The 16,418-nt window shown below is 50.8% G+C and overlaps 1 protein-coding gene and 1 long non-coding RNA gene across 8 annotated transcripts in view; both read right to left on the bottom strand.

Annotated features, from left to right (window-relative positions):
• Positions 1-16,418, bottom strand: part of ZNF142 (zinc finger protein 142) — a 22,165-nt gene extending 5,747 nt beyond the window's left edge. The window contains exons 1-10 of one of the 7 annotated variants that reach the window (XM_067740560.1): positions 16,248-16,418; positions 15,796-15,943; positions 15,567-15,684; positions 13,936-14,249; positions 10,564-11,163; positions 9,339-9,503; positions 7,596-8,420; positions 5,253-5,430; positions 1,597-4,510; positions 859-964 (exon numbers count right to left, since the gene is read on the bottom strand). In XM_067740560.1, coding sequence (XP_067596661.1) covers positions 859-964; positions 1,597-4,510; positions 5,253-5,430; positions 7,596-8,420; positions 9,339-9,503; positions 10,564-11,163; positions 13,936-14,215 — 5,068 coding nt within the window. In that variant the 5' untranslated portion in view covers positions 14,216-14,249; positions 15,567-15,684; positions 15,796-15,943; positions 16,248-16,418. Of the gene's footprint in view, positions 1-858; positions 965-1,596; positions 4,511-5,252; positions 5,431-7,595; positions 8,421-9,338; positions 9,504-10,563; positions 11,164-13,935; positions 14,250-15,566; positions 15,685-15,795; positions 15,983-16,217 lie in introns of all 7 variants that reach the window. The other 6 variants (XM_067740557.1, XM_067740555.1, XM_067740559.1 and 3 more) reach the window with 6 other exon arrangements.
• LOC137226214 (uncharacterized) lies at positions 11,545-12,452 on the bottom strand. Its single transcript, XR_010944251.1, has 2 exons — positions 12,270-12,452; positions 11,545-11,960 (listed from the first exon to the last, which is right to left on the bottom strand). It is a non-coding gene; the product is annotated as an uncharacterized lncRNA (long non-coding RNA).

The following is a 16,418-nucleotide window of genomic DNA, read 5'->3' as shown; positions in this document are numbered from 1 at the left end:
ACAGCAAAAATAAATTAATTAATTAATACACTCCTACCCCCAACATCTTCTTAAAAAAAAAAAAAGCCCACAGTCATCTTGGTAATACTGTATGGGGCCTCTGATTCTTTCATTCTTTAAAAAAAACAAAACAAAACAAAACAAAACAAAAACAGGTGAGAGACTTCCCTGGTGGCGCAGTGGTTAAAAATCCCCCTGCCAATGCAGGGGACACAGGTTCAAGCCCTGGTCCGGGAAGATCCCACATGCCGTGGAGCAACTAAGCCCATGTGCCACAACTACTGAGCCTGCGCTCTGGAGCCCATAAGCCACAACTTCTGAGCCCACGCCTAGAGCCCACGCTCCGCAAGACGAGAAGCCACCACAATGAGAAGCCCTCGCACCGCAACGAAGAGTAGCCGCTGCTCGCTGCAACTAGAGAAAGCCTGTGCGCAGCAATAAAGACCCAACTCAGCCAAAATAAATAAATAAATAAACAAATAACAGCTGAACCCTCTACTTTCTCCTCCTCACTCATGATAGTTCCATCCTGTCTCTGTAGGGACCAGGCAGACCTGCTCAGTCACTCATGTTTGAGTTGGAGGTCCTCAACCGGAGGTGGGTGACCTTGTGCCATAATACCCCGGGAAGCTTTCGCAAAGTACACATGTCCAGACTCTCAGGTTCACCTCTCTCCTGATTCTGATAGGCTTTCAGTGGGTTGGGAAGCTATTCTGGCTTTTCAGTCTACCTACTACCCTTGATGTGAAAACAGCTGTGCACCCCAAATCTGAGTAAGGACATACACCACCTCAGGGAGGCTGGGTGTGCTAGGGCACAGGGGAACCCCTCAGGCCTGTCAAAACCATGCAGACTCACCTGTGTGCTTGGTCATGTGGTACTTGAGCTGGTTGACCCACTTGCACTTGTAGCCACAGTCAGGGCACAGATACTTCCGCTCCTCCTTGTGAATCCGCATATGGTACTGGAGGAGGGAAGAGCAAAGAGCACACCCAGAAAATGTGTACCCTTTGGTACTCACTGGATGTGGAAATAGAGCAAGCAGGCAGAGAAACTGTTGGCAGATAATCCTGTTCCCTGCACCAATCCTACCCATTCTCCCCCACTGCCAATCAGGTCTCCAAGGCCAGTCACTCTGACGCAACCCGAACCCATTCGGCCGACCCCAGGTCTGCCCTATCTCACCTCTGCCACTTATCAGCTGTGTCTTTGGGCAACCTTACCCCTAATTCTCAGTTTATTAATCTGGAAAACGGGAAACAGTAAAAGTATATCTCATATTTTTGAAAGGATTAAAATTAGTGTCCCACACGGTGTAAGTACTCAGTAAATGTCAGCTGTTATCTAGGTTATCTACAACCTATTACATGCCTTTATCACATGCCAAGCATGTATTATGGAATTTTATCTCTGTAGCAACCCTATGAAGTATTATCCCCTCTTCACAGATGAGGAATCTGAGGTTTGGAGAAGTTAAGGGACTTGACCAAAGTCACAGAGCTAATTTTCAGAAGAGTCAGGATTAAAGAACCCAGGTAGTTTAACTCCGCAACCTGCATTCCTTCCATTCCCAGACCCCCTAGCCCCTGACCTTACCTTGAGGCGAGAGGGGTCAGCACAGGCATAGGGACAGAGGTGACAGTGGTAGGGCTTTTCCCCAGTGTGGACGCGGCTGTGCCAGGTGATCTTTTGCCGGTTCTTGGTGCTGTAAGCACAGTCAGTACACTTGTAGAGCCGGGTGCCCCCGTGCCCTTTCACGTGGTGATCTAGCACCAGCTGATGGCGGCACGCAAAGTCACAAAAAGGGCAGCGCAGAGGGGGCTGGCCAGCATCCCCAGCTGAGGATGCCGCTGCTGAAGTCTCCTCGTGCTGTTCCAAGTAGTGCTTCACCAGGCCCACCCGTTCCCGGGCAGCAAAGTCACAGAGCTGGCAGCGGTGGCTGAAATGCTGCTGCCTTCGGTGCTCGTCCAATGCCGGCCGGCTGGGGAAGGCCTCCTGACAGGCCCCACATTCGAGCCGTGGGTGCTGTTTCCGGGTGTGCCCTCGCAGGCTGGCAGGGCTGGGGCACAGTAGCCCACAGCGGGAGCAGTGCAGGGGGCCCTCAGTGGCCTCCGTGGGAGAGCCAGGGACAGGGGGCGTAGGCTCGGGATGCCGGCGCAGAGCATGCTGTTTGAGTGCTGTCTCGGAGCTGAACTGGGCCTCACACTGGGGGCAGGCAAAGGCTGGGGTGCCCTGGTGGCAACTGTTAACGTGGCGAGTGATGTCATGGCGAAGGTAGCCACTATAGTCACAGAGTGGACAGAAGTGGGTGGGTGTTTTGTCGTGTACCCTCAACCGGTGCAAGCGCAGTTTTGAGTTGGTACCAAATGTCTGGGGACAGGAGCTGCAGGGGATGCGGCCAACACCTGTGTGTCGGGACTGGTGAGCCTCTAACCGGTACCGTCTGGTGGTGGAAAAGTCACAGAAAGGGCACTGATGTGGCTTCACCCCCTCATGCTTCAGCCGCCGGTGCTGCTGTAGGCACCGGCTCTGTTTACAGGTGAAGCCGCAGTCCCCACACTGAAGAGGGGGCCGGGGGCCATGGGCTGCGGCAGGGTGCCTCCGCTTCTGGTGGAGCCTCAGGGCAGCAGCAGCAGGAGCGGTGAATGGGCAGAGGCCACAGCGCAGCTCTCCAGACTGCTCAAGGGGGCAGCCCCGGGCCTGGTGAGTCCTCAGGGCCCGCTCCTGCTGGCAGCTGAAGGGACACGTGGGGCAGGAGAAGCGAGCCCCCTTCTGCTTTGGAACCAGAGCTGCATTCCCATCACCAGGGCTGCGCTCTGCACTCCCACTGCTCAGGGGAGCAGAGTCCCTGCTGCTCAGCAGGGACACAACAGGCTGGGTCTGGGAGGCGCCTCGCTTTCCTCCCCCGCCACGTCCGCCCCGGCAGCCTTCAGCCACGTGAGAGGTAATGGAGGAAAGCCGAGAGCAAAGGAACATGCATGAGTTGCAGTGAAACTTGCCCTGCTCAAAGTGGAACTTCTCAGGGGCCTCTGTGGGCGAGGAGTCTTCTGCAGGAGGGACTGTGGAGCCGGAGAGTGTGGCAACAGGCTCCTCTCTGTTTTCTGGCTCCCCAGGAAGCTTGGAAGGAGCATCTTTTGGGAGCATGATCTCTACTTCTAATGGTGCAGGTGGGGGCTTCCCACCTGCTGCATTCTCCGAGGCCGGTGTGCCCGGGGGCCGAGGATGCAGAGGGATGGGTGGATCTGGTCTGGGCAAGCCCTTGTTCTTTCTGAGGAGGACAGGGCACTTCTTCAGCAGATGGGTGCTGAGGCCACGCTGTTGCTTGAAGCTGGTTCCACACTCAGGGCAGAGGAGGGGCTCTCGGTGGCCCTGGCACCCAGTCCTGGAGTGCAGACTCAGGGCCTTCTCCCGGCGGGTGATGAAAGGGCAGTGTGGGCAGCGGAAAGCCCGCCCCTCTCCCTGTATCACTACCATCTGAACCCGCCCCTCCAGCACCAGCGCCTCTGCCTGTTCTTTGTCCTGCCTCCTTAGGGCCTTGAGTAATGACTCTGATTCAGGGAACTGGGGCAGGGGTGCTGTCTCAGTGGGTGGATTTGCCTTGAAGGTTCCCACCCAGCTGTTAGGGGGCTCCTCTGAGGAAGGGGGATTTATAGGGGGCTCAGAGACTGGCTTTTCCAGAATGGACTCTTCAGCACCCAAGCCGGAAGCTCCAGCACCTTCAAAGGTAGACAGCTCTGTCAAAGTTCCATCTGGCCCTTCCAGTCTCAGAGGCCCTGAGGGATCCAGGGCACTGAACTCCACAGGAGCTGTTTCGGTGATCTCCTCAAGGGGCGGGTTGGCCACAGGCTCCAGCTCCACTCCCAGGGCCTCTAGGTGTAGCGTGCAGCCTCCCTCATCTACCTCCGCCGGACTGGGGCTGCCAACTAGGTCATGCCCCTGGGGAACCTCACCGCCGTCCTGTTTCCCAGCACTGTCCTCCTCACTGGTCTCTGGCGGGGCCTGATCCAAGCCGGGGTCCACCACCGTCCCTGGGTCATGGTCCGGCCCCTCAGGCTGGGCAGACAGCTGACTTGAGGGCTCTGAGTCTGGTGGGGGTGTTGGGCACTGCCCAGCTCCCTCTGGCTCCTGGCTGGCGTGGCGAAGCTGCCAGACCTGGTCCCCGGGCACGTAGCCGTGGGCTTTGCGCTTGTGGAAGAAGAGGGCGGTGTTGCTGAAGGTGCGATAGTCGCAGAGGGCACAGTGGAACTCTCGGAGGCGGGTGTGCTTGCAGTTCTCATGGCTCAGCAGGGCCTGCTTGTGGCGGCTCTGGTAGCTGCAATAGCGGCAGGGGTAGAGTGGGGCGGCCGTGCCGGGGTGGTGCTGGGCAGCCATGTGCTTCTGCAGCTCGTACTTCCGCTTGCAAGCGAAGGCGCACACCTCGCACATCAGGGACTTGCCCTGGTGCCGCAGCTTGTGGCTGCTCAGCTGATCAGCCCGGTGGCAGCGATAGGAGCACTGGTTGCACTGGTATCTGGTGAGGAGGGAAAAATCACAATCATAAATTAATCACAGCAACTACCAAAAACTGTATAAATACCTACTATGGGCCAAGCTCTACACTCAGTGTTGTACATGCATCATCTAATTTAATCGTCTTAGTGAGGAGACTAAGGTACAGAAGTTAGTAACTTGCCTCGAGTTACAAAGGAAGTGAAGGGCAGACGGTCTAGCTTCAGGGCTTGTGTTCTACCCCCTACTCTACACTGCTTCCTAACGGGAGGGTATCATGAATCAGTCAACCTCTGTGGACTTCTGAGGAGCTGACATGGCTACAGCCCCACGGGGCAGGTTTCTGTGCCTAGATCCCACTCCCCCACGGAGACGTGAAAGCCACGGAGAAACCCCCTAGCCAGCTGTGCCCACAGGTCAGAGGGGAACTTGCCTGGATTTGGATGTGGCCAGGATTGGAGCCACAGGCGTAGCCCATCTACTTCACCAGGACTGGACTCAGAACTCAAATGACACCTTAGTCTCTGGGCCTCTACTCTGGGTCTACACCCCTTTCCCTGAGCCCAGAGAGCTCACACAGTGCACACTAGGCCACAGGCAGAGGTCAGCTAGAGGCAGCAGAGCCGAGATGACAGGAGCAGAGGGCCGTGCGGAGGAGTCTCTCTGGGGCCAGAAGAGAGATGGGGCCAGAAGCTGACTTTGAGAGGCGGCTAGCTTAGCTCCAGGTCATTGGGTTAGGGAGGGAGGCACGCGTGTGCTCATACCTGAGGTCGCCCGCGTGTTTCCGCATGTGCACGCTGAGGTAGTGCTTCCACTTGGTGACGTAGCCGCATTCGGTGCACATGTAATCCTTGGTGTTAGAGTGGGTCAGCATGTGCTTGGACAGGTAGCTCACGTCTCGACACGTGAAGTCACACAGCTCACACTTGTGCGGCTTCTCGCCTGTGGGGATGGGGGTGAGCGGGGAGAGAACACAAGTCAGACACGGACCGAGGGAGCGACAGACCGTCCTCCCCAGCAGGCTCGCCCTGATGCCCAGCAGGAGTGGAAGCTGAGGTGCTATTTGCAAAAGTTAATGCTGCCTCACAGCCCTCTGGGACGACCACTCTTCCACCCTAACGCCAAGGAAGGTAGGGGGAAAGTGAAGACCTAGCTTTTCAAAAGTAGCTTCAAAGTCCATTCTGGATTTGTTATACAGCTTATTGGCACTAGTGGCCAACTGCTCCACTTAGCCCAATTCGTTCCAGTTTTGTGGAAGAGGAGGAGAAAAAATTAGGCAATACAACACAGTGGTTAACAACTCTGACTCCGGAGTCCAACACAGTAATAAATATATTAATAGCCGACATTTACACTGTGCTCACTATGTGCCAGGCACCTTTCTGAGCACTTTATAAAAATGCCTTCTCTTACTGAATCCTCACAACAGCCCTTTATTATCCCATTTTACAGACGAAGAAGCTGAGGCACAGAGAAACCATAGAGCTATTAGGCAGTGGTTCAAATCCCAGTTTACTACTGTGTGTCCTCGGGCAGGTCACTTAACCCCTCTAAGTCTAAGTTTCCTGGTCTCCAAAAAGGGGGCAACAAAAATACTGACCTCACATGGCTGATATGAAGATTAAAGGGCTCAGTGACGACCTGTCCCTGTATGTTGGTCGAGACCTAGCGCTAACAGGTGAGGCTCGGGCCATGTTCTTTCAGGACCATTCCCTGTTATCCCTGCCCACCCACTCAGCCCCTCTCCTTATGGTGAAAGGCAAGCAACGTGGTGTTCTGGCTCTGCTTCTGATACCAGCTGTGTGATCCTGAAACAGGCCATTTAAATGTTCAGCGTTTCTCATCTTTACCTGCCTTTCTTACAAGATCGTTATTATGGATTAAATGAGATAATATATATGAAAAAACTATAAAGCACTACACAAGCATACCTCAGAGAGATGGTGAGTTCAGTTCCAGACCACCACAATAAAGCAAATATCGCAAGAAAGCGAGTCCCACAAATTTTTTGGTTTCCCAGTACACGTAAAAGTTATGTTCACACATTGCACGGTAGTCCATTAAGTGTGCAATAACATTCTAACAAAACAGTGTACGTACCTTAATTTAAAAAATACTTTATTGCTAAAAAATGCTAACTATCACCTGACAATGCAGGGTTGCCACAAACCTTCGATTTAGGAAAAAACACAGTATCTGCTAAGAACAATAAAGTGAAATAAAAAAGAAGTATGCCTGTATAGATGTGAGATTTTAAGAAGCCTCAGAAAAATGAGATTTTGTGACCAAAACCTGTATAGAAATGAACTGTTTAATGGAAACAACAATGGCTTTGCCACAAGCTGCCTAAAAACTGTCCTCCCAAACTAAAGAATCTTCGATGAGATTTTTTAATGTCTTGTCAATCCACCAATGCTTACATAGAGATCACAAATGGGAAAATGCTATAGCAGGAAGCCTGGTTTGGTTTTTACTCAAAGCATCAGTAATGCTGGTAACCAGTTAAGAGCCTGAGTTGAAAACCCCGCAACTTTCAGGTCACCAGACGTGATCTTGTTTCAGTGTCACGGCTTTCAAGGCTATAATATATATGGATGGCTCAGTTCCCTCACCCACTATCTCTCATAGCACATCACAAAACTTGAACTGCAAAGGAAGGTATCTGTCCTGGTCTGGGTTTCTTTGCTTTAACAGGCTGGGTGTTGACCCACCCATGCCCGATTAGGGGTGGGCAGAACCCGACAGGGCTTTAAAGGTGAGGCACGGGACTTCCCTGGTGGTCCAGTAAAGACTCTGCACTCCCTGCTGGGGGCCTGGATTCGATCCCTGGTCGGGAACTAGATCCCGCATCCCGCAACTAAAAGATCTCATATGCCTCAACTAAAAAGATCCCACCTGCCGCAAATCCTAGCCCGACCACTTTACTTGCTGAGTGACGCTCAAGGCTTATTTGTAAACTGCAAATACTAGATTTATCTCTAGGAACACTAGGTCAGATGAGTCCTACGCAATGTACGCAGAGCCCTCCGGGTGTCTGGCACACAGTAAACGCTCCCGTTTGCCATCATCACCACTATTACACGGTGGGAAGGGTGGAGCCATCTCACCGGTATGCAGCAGCATGTGGCGGATAAGCACCCTCTTGTGGGCAGTAGCAAAGCTGCACTCAGGGCACTGATGGATCTTCTCGTGAGCATGCATCTTGCCCACGTGGTCCTGGTAGGCCACCGGGTTGAAGGTGGCAAAGGGGCAGAAGGTGCAGCGCAGCTCTTCACTGCCAGGGTGGCCCTGCTTCTTATGTTTACGGAACAGGTGCTTGTTGGAGCAGGCGAAGTCACAGTGGGGGCAGTGGAAGGCATAGTGGCTTTTGTGGTGGGCCTCCATGGCTTCTGCTGTGGCGAAGAGCATGGGACACGAGTGATGGCGGCACTCCACGGCCCGCACACCGTGGGTCTCCTTCAGATGCTTTACGAAGGCCTTGCGGTCGGGTGCCGTGTAGCTACAGCCCTCCTGAAAGCAGCGAAGGGGCAGCGGCTCGGCCGCAGCTGCTGCGGTGTGGCTCTTGAGGTGCTCCTTAAGGGCCTGGCTGAGGCGGAACTCCTCCCGGCAGACAGGACAGGCATAGGTATCTGAGTAGAAGTTGGAAATATCCTCATGCATGCTGGCCATGTGGCGGTTGAGGGCATTCCTCTCCACTGCACTGTAGTGGCACAGTGGGCAGCGGTGGGCCTTTTGGCCCAGCTCCCGCAGCAGGTGGGTCTTGAGCTTGCTCTTACTGGTGAAGAACTTTTGGCAGTTGGGGCACTGGAGACTGGGGTCTGGGAAGTGGAGGTGTAGGTGCTCCACCAGATGGGTCCGCTTCTTGAAGCAGCGCTTGCATTCTGGACACATGTGGGTCTTGAAGAGGGACTCGGTGCCAGAAGCCACAGCTCCTGGGAGAGGGAAAGGCAGGGAGGGTTAAGAGTGAGATTCTTCGATAGGTCAGGGGCTGGCCAGTTAATGGGAGAACCACAATTTGCCCAGACAAATTATGCATGCATGCATGGCCTTGTTCCTTTCTTTCTAAGAAACCGAACAATAGCATCTCAAACTTTGTAGCCTCAAAGAAGAGAGAAGTCATTCTAGTATTTAGAGAAACAAAATCACAAGGACTTCTCTGACCTTGCTGTGACCTTTAAGAAGTGCTTCACCCCGCCACCCACTATTCTTGAGCTTTTATCTAGAAAGGCTCAAAAGAAGAATCTTGACGGAGCATTCTTGTTCTTCCTGTCCTTGACCCGGAGGGCAGGCGGAAGAATCAGTAGGGTTGGTTGGAAGGAAAAGAACCACACAGGGAGTGAGCAGAGGGAAGAGAAGGTAAAGTACTCCTACTTCTGAACCCTGGGGACATAGAGAGCTGATAATAAATATAATCAGATCCTTCCTGGTCACCTGATGGGTAAGTATGCTCCCTGTGGGATGGGTTTCAAATGCTGCTCTCCTCAGACGGTAAACTGGGAAGCAAGGATTCAGAAAAACAACCTTAGGGGGCTCAATGTCAGACAAGACAGGCTGCCAGTCAAAAACCCCTGGCATCTTCATAATATGAATATCACCCTCCCCCTCCTCACAAAAGAGCTTTCTGCCTGGGGAAAACCAGCCCCGAGAGCAAACTCTATTTACTCTTACCCTGTGTCACCAGGGTCTGTGCCCATTTATCACTTTCCCACTAGACATGTCAAAGTGGAATGTTAGGAACGGAAGGATCTGAACCAAAACTCAGGAAACCAAACCCCAGAGCCTCAATACCACGCCCCCCACAGTCCGTTCCTCCCCACCACCAGGAGGTTCAAGCCCCATCACATCATTACCCTCCAACCGCTGAGCCCCCTGGCCTTTCTCCAGGGCTTTCTGGGAGTTCTGGCTGCCACTGTCCTCTTCTTCCTCTATTTCCTCCTCTTCAGCTGACTCCTGCCCAGGCAAGGGTGCTCCTACTTCCTCTGAAGGCTCTCCCTCTCCTGGGGACACTCTGAGAGCTGAAGATGCAAAGAGATTGATGACTAGAGGAGCCAATGCAGGGCTGAGTGCCTGTACTTCTCACCTCCCACCATTTAGCATAAGGGAATCCGGGGTTCTAAGTATATTAATTTACTCCCACACAAGACAGGGATAGGAAGACCAGGAGCTAAGCTGTCAGTGATGCTCCAGTCTGAAGTAAATCAAACCTCAGATAACACCAACCTCGGACCCCTTGAAGGCAAGATCTTTGAGGTCACTTCAGTGGGGGGAGGGGGCAGAGAGGTAGAGAATGGGCGGACTAGTCTGTACTTCCCTGGCTCAGGTCCCCAAGGTTAACGGCTGGTGGCTCAGTGTGGGCGAACATCCCTGACCTCTAAACTACTGAGAAACCCAACTCAGCAATTCAGGATCACATCCTGTGCTCTCAAATCCATTCCTTCTCTCCCTCAGTTAGAGGCAGCTGCCTCAGTAAGGCAAAGATGTATGACTTTTTCCCAGGAAAGAGGAATCTTCTCTTTGTACCAGAGCACAAATCAGTCTTAGCGAGCCTGGCCTCTCCTGGCCTGGCTTCTCTATTTCTTCTTGCTCCTCTGCTCACCCCACACTCTTTTTGAGACCAAGAGGAATAAGAATCATTGAAGCACCACCTCCCTTGAGGGTTTCTTTTTAAAATAACCCCAGCTTCTCCTGCCCAATACCACTTGCTCTAACAGGGAGTCTACAGGCATTCTACCAATGGCTACAGCCACTGATGGGCAGTTTAGCTTCTGCCCTCAGAAAGTTCTGAAATGGATCAGAAGAGACATTGGTTAAGTAACTTCAAGGCCACAGTGTAGCTTAAGCCAAACTTCATTCATTGTCATGGACAAAGACTTCCTCTTTGTCCCATATTTTCTGCCTGGTCCGGGGTGTCTAGATGCCTTCCCACGTCAGCTGATAATCCCGTCCTCCTGAGCCACTACCCCGGATTCTCTTCAATTCAGGCTTACATTCATGGCATTAGTAACAACTGCCTCTGCTACAGACCAATTGCAGCTGCAATCCAGGCAGGATACTGCTGGGTCCTTGGCCTCATACCTGGCAGCAGCTCCTGCGATGGAAGACCCTGAACAGCAGACAGTTCTCCCTGTGTCCCGGCCCCGTGACTCCGCTGATGCTGCCGGAAGAGTTTGATGTTGGAGCCCACGAAGCTGCAGTGGTTGCAGTGGAAAGGGTAATGGCCCTGCCGGTGCAGCTCCATGCCCTGCTGGCTCCCGAAGAGCAGGGGGCAGCCCCGGAAAGAACAGGGCACGGGAAGCGCTCTGTGGGTCTGCCTCAGGTGGTGCTGTAGACCCTTGCGATCTTGAGCAGAGAACACACAGCCAGACTCTGGGCAGGAGAAGGCATCTGGAGTGCCCCGGTGAATCTTGAAGTGGCTCTTCAGGGCCTGGGGCTGGGCAAACTCCTGTCTACACACAGGGCATGGCAGGGGGCTATCTGGTGGGCTCTGGCCCTGCAGAGGGCCAGGGAGAGTGAGGTTGCTGGGGGGCAGCTCTACAGAGCAGGGGGGGCTAGCAAGGCCCTGCACAGGCTGTATAACGGTCTCAGTGCACTGGTGCAGGGACAGCAGAGTGGGCTCTGCGAAGCTCTGCTCACAGCGCTCACAGAAGTACACCTCCACCACCTTTACCAGGACACCTGCAGGCAGAGGACCGACAGAGAAAGGCACAGAATCAGACAGAACAAGACTCAGAGGAGTTAGTTACCAGTAGAAAATGTAGGTGAATCTTTTAACACTCATGGAATGGAGATGGACTTAAGTCTGATTCTACACCTTAAGTCTGATTTTCAAAGCCCCCTAAGGTCAAAGATGGTCTATCCTGCACGTGTGTTTGGATTCCCAGTATCTTGCACAATACTTGGCACAAAGTAGGTACTTCATAAATATTTGTGAAGTGAATGTAACACGTATTAACCAAATCCAGAAAGCATTAAGAAAAGGCGATATGTTTTGCCCAAATAAAAAATTAGAAACTTCCAAAAGAAGAAAATGATAATCTGAGGAAAATATCTGCAATATACATGACAAAGCGTTATTTTATATCCTGTAAAGAGATTTTCAAAGGCACAGTAATTCATAAAATGGAGGACATCCTTTCTGAGATGAGCCAGATCATATTCATAATAATTGCTGCCATTTCTTTTTTTTTTTTTGATAATTTTTATTTTTTAAATCAATTTATTTATTTATTTTTGCCTGCATTGGGTCTTCGTTGCTGCGCTCGGGCTTTCTCTAGTTGCAGCAAGCGGGGTCCACTCTTTGTTGCGGTATGTGGGCTTCTCATTGTGGTGGCTTCTCTTGTTGCGGAACACAGGCTCCAGGTGCGTGGGCCTCAGTAGTTGTGGCTTGCGGGCTCTACAGCACAGGCTCAGGAATTGTGGCGCATGGGTCTAGTTGCTCCACTTGCTGCCATTTCTTAAGCAACTGGCAGGACCTTGACAAAGAAAGGCTTAGGAAACACTTTTGCTTGGTCCTCCAACTGCCCTATGAGAAGAGGGACCTGGGATGCTGCAAGGTTAAGGCCACCATGCCTGTTAATGGTGGAGCCCAGGTTTGTCCTACATTTATTCTGGTGGTTCTTTTTCTCTTTATTATTTTTTTGTTTAAATAAAAATTCAGTGCAACAACACAACTATATAAAGAATAACCACCTCCCACCCTCACACACATAATTTGGTCTATATCCTTTCAGACCTTTTGGGGTCATTTTTTGGCAATTTGCTTTCTTTTAAAGTTTATTTACTTATTTATTTTTGGCTTTGGGTCTTCGTTGCTGTGCGTGGGCTTTCTCTGGTTGCGGCGAGCAGGCTTCTTATTGCAGTGGCTTCTCTTGTTGCAGAGCATGGGTTCTAGGTGCACTGGCTTCAGTAGTTGTGGCTCTCGGACTCTAGAGTGCAGGCTCAGTAGTTGTGGCACACGGGCTTAGTTGCTCCGCAGCACATGGGATCTTCCCAGACCAGGGCTCGAACCTGTGTCCCCTGCAATGGCAGGCGGATTCTTAACCACTGTGCTACCAGGGAAGCCCCGGATATTTGCATTTTAAAAAATTATTTTCACTTGCTATATATCAAGGATATTTTTATCTATGAGTAGGACATTTAGATCTACCTAATTTTTTTGGTCCAGTTCATGGTACTTCAGAGCATGGGTAAATCAAAATGAAATTTTGCTCTTACTGATAGATATCTGGGTTGTTTCCAACCACTACAAATAAAGCTGCCCTACACATCCTTATTCCTGCATCCTTGTGCATGTGTGTGACTCTTTCTATAGGACAGATTCCTAGAAGTGGAACTACTAGGTCAGAGTACATGTCTTTTAAAATTTGTTTCATGGATAAATTGACTTTCAAAAACTTATGCTAATTTATACTCTATAAACTATAAGATAGTGTCTGTTTCCCCCATAGCCTCACCAACACTAGTTTTATAAAAATTGTTTAATTTCTGCCAAAGTTGAGAAACAATAATGGCATCTTATAGTTAAACTGGAATTTGTGTGTTAGTGAGATTAAATATACTTATGGTTATTAACTATTTTCATTTCTTCTTTAGTAAATTGCACATAGATTTCTTTTCTCCCTTTCTAAAAAAATACTGTTTCTTTTTCTTATTGTGGAGCTCTTTGAATTTTAAAGACATTAACTCTTTCTTATATATTGCAAATGTTTTATACATTGCAAATGTTTTTCCAGGTTCCTTTTTAATTTATTTATTATTTCTTTCACCACATCAAAGTTTAGAAATATTATACAATCAAACTAGCTAATCTTTCCCAGTATTCTTTGTACACTACCAAGGAAAAATGGTACAACTGTAGCTGGAAGACAACAGTTACAAAACAGGGAAGTTACCTAAAAATAAGAAGTTGAGATGTGGGAAGATTAAAGGGAGGACTCTTTCTTCTAACGTAAATATAAATTATTCAACTCCCACTCTTAACGGCATGCCTTGGGTGATGTAAGTATGTTATCCGCAAGAAACTAGAGCAGGGAAGTACTGCTAGGAAGCCCTGCCAAGCCCTGGGTGGTGGAGAGAGGCTGGGCCTTTTGCCTAATCCCTGGCTGCAGTTCCTGGGTGGGAGGGCCAACATGGAGAAGAGAATCCTTGAGGACTATAGGAGTAAGGACTGGGCAGAGGTGTCAGAAAGGTCTTCCCTTCTGGATTACCGCCTAGCAGACGTGAAGCCCTCGCAGGGATAGACTGCCAAGAGCTTGGTACAAGTTGTGCACCACCTCGCCAGACTTCAATCAACATTCACCAACTGCAAATCAAATTACAACATCTCTAAGTATAAAAATAGGATGCTACCTTGTGTCTTCATCATATTTATATACAACGATCAAACACAGCACAGACAAAAACTCAGGGTTGCTTGTCTCACTGGCCTGCTAGCAACTGTGTTGGTACCTGGGGTCTCTCCAGGAGCACCTGGGGACAGGTTTCCAGCTACTGCTTCCACAATGATCTCCATGTTCTCTGTGTCCTCTTCAGTTGCTGTGGTTTCTACCAGCAGGCAGCCTGGGTCAGCAGGCAAAGGTGGAGGGTTCCCAGAAGGACAGGGGCTCTGGACAGGCTCTAGGAGTCCACGGTTAGAGAGAGGTCGGGGGATCAGCAATAGCTCAGGGCACAGTCCATCCATCTCCCCAGTGCTGTTGGCTGGCTGTGAGTCCAACACAGGGTCTGTCATCACCACCAACTTGTGTGCTATGTCCTCTTACGTGCTGATAATCCAACCAGAAGAAAAACCAAACAACATATAATTAGATCTCTCACTTTCTTCCCACTTGGTGTGGGTGCACAGCCCAGTGCCTGCCCAATTAGGCATTTCTTTGCATGGCAGCATGCCATACGTAGTTAACCTAGAAATTTTCTTTTTATGACAATGTTTAGAACAAAAAGCATAAACATGTTAATAGGGATCAAAATAGGAAAGAGACAAGAAGTTGTAGCCAATATATTAAAGACTGTTTCTTGGAGCTAAGTGATGTTGGTCAAATTACTAAGCAATCTGGGTCTCAGTTCTCTTACCTGCAATAAAATTGGGTGGGACCAAGGGATCTCAGAGGTCCCCTCCCCTCTTAACATTTTATGATCTCACTATTCCTTAGCTCAAAGCCCTTCCTTCATGATCTGGCCCCTGCTGACCTCTCCAGATTCATCTTCCACCTCTCTCCGCAAAAGATCTCTGAACTGATGATTCAACCTGTCATTGATTTGCCATTCCCCAGACTCACCACTTTCTCTTCTGCTTCCATAACCTTACACATCCCTCTCTCGGCTTGATGGGCCTTCTCCCCTTTGCCATCTGTCTTGTCTGGCTAACCAACTCCTAACTATCCTTTAAGAATCTGCACAAATGTCACTTCCACTAGGATGGCTTCCGGACACCTTTCATCTAAGTTTCTCTCTCTGAGGTCCTAATGGCACATTGTACATAGCTCTGTCAGAAACTGTGTCACACTGCACTGTCATTTACCTATCAGTCTCCCTCCCTAGACTTGGAGCTTTCTGAGTGGAGTTTATTGATGTTATCACTTCACTGAACCACAACGGTCTATGCAAGTCAGACAAATAAGGGAATTCTAGTGAAGAACTCCAGACACAGAAATGCATCAAAGCAAATTTAGGCTTCTACTAAGATATCAAATCAGTGATGCCTTACAAGTTAACACACCTGGAGAAATTTCTAACAAATTGACTATGGCCTCACATTGAACACTGGAACACAACTGAGAGATGAATATCAAGTAAATTGCATATCTTGTTATACACGGCTAAAATTAGTCTAAGCTAAATAACTAGAATTAATAAGAATGACAGTAATCATTTCATGAAATTGAGTCATGGAGGTCGAGTAATGGCCTAGGGTTAGGAAATCAGGTTGCAGCTGAGAATTCGGCAACTCAAAGCCTCAGATCACGGAAATTCGGAAGGTGGCAGGGCAGGGCACTTCCGCCCTCAGAGGATTCTCTGGAAACCACAGCCTCCACTTATCATCGCTGCTCTCGGGAGTCTTCCAGCTCGGGCAGTATACTTGCCTTAGGGGGGAGCCAAGGAGGACGCGGTGTCGTCTAGATTGAGTCGCTGGAAGGCGGAGTGAGGTGGGACATAAGTGGGCACAAGAGAAGAAATGAACTTATCCTCGGGGCACGGGTACTGAGAAAGAGAAAGGACAAATTAAGGCAGAAAGAAGGCCTGGGAAAAGGATGAGATCCAGCCTGGGGACCAAGGCACCCGGTTTCCACTTTCCTGTGGGCTCTGACTCACCGCGTGGCCTTGGACAGATACAGTCCCCTCGCTTCTCGGGGCCTCAGCTTTTCTATCTGTAAAGTGGAGGCGATGACAGACAGCGTCCACATCGTTGGGCGGGAGCGGGAATCATAAGTGCCAGCAAATGAGAAAGCCGTTTTGTAACCTGCAAGGCTTAGGATGGAGCATCGTCATGCTTATGGTCCTAAGGAGAGGCAGCGGGTAACCGGGCGCGGTCTAGGGCAGTGACGCGACCGAGGCACCGGGGCGGCTGATGTGATGCGCCGGGGCCTCGCTCGTCGCCGTGCTCCCTCCAGCACTTACCCCGAGCGCTCCCACCGCCCAGGCCCACCCCTCACCCTGGTGCTCGAGAAACTTTTGCCTCCGGCCTGCTCCACCCGCACTCCCTACTAATTCCCGCCCCGCTGCCGCTCGCTTACCTCCCGGCCCTGCGCGGGCGGGAGCCTCACCTCTATGGTCGGCCAGCGGCTGGAGTCGCCTCCCGTGACTCCTTTTGTGCGACCGCCTCCGGCCCAGCCGCCTCTAGCACCCGGGCATTTGGAGGCCCCTCTCTCTTCCTCTGTGAGGCTGGCGGAGTACTCTATGGTTCTGACGATCGTTCCTCACCCCCACACCCCCTC

This window comes from Pseudorca crassidens, chromosome 6, assembly GCF_039906515.1.
Source record: "Pseudorca crassidens isolate mPseCra1 chromosome 6, mPseCra1.hap1, whole genome shotgun sequence".
NCBI lineage: Eukaryota > Metazoa > Chordata > Mammalia > Artiodactyla > Delphinidae > Pseudorca > Pseudorca crassidens.
The sequence above is the reverse complement of the archived record's forward strand: the minus strand, read 5'-3'. Positions and strand labels throughout refer to the sequence as shown.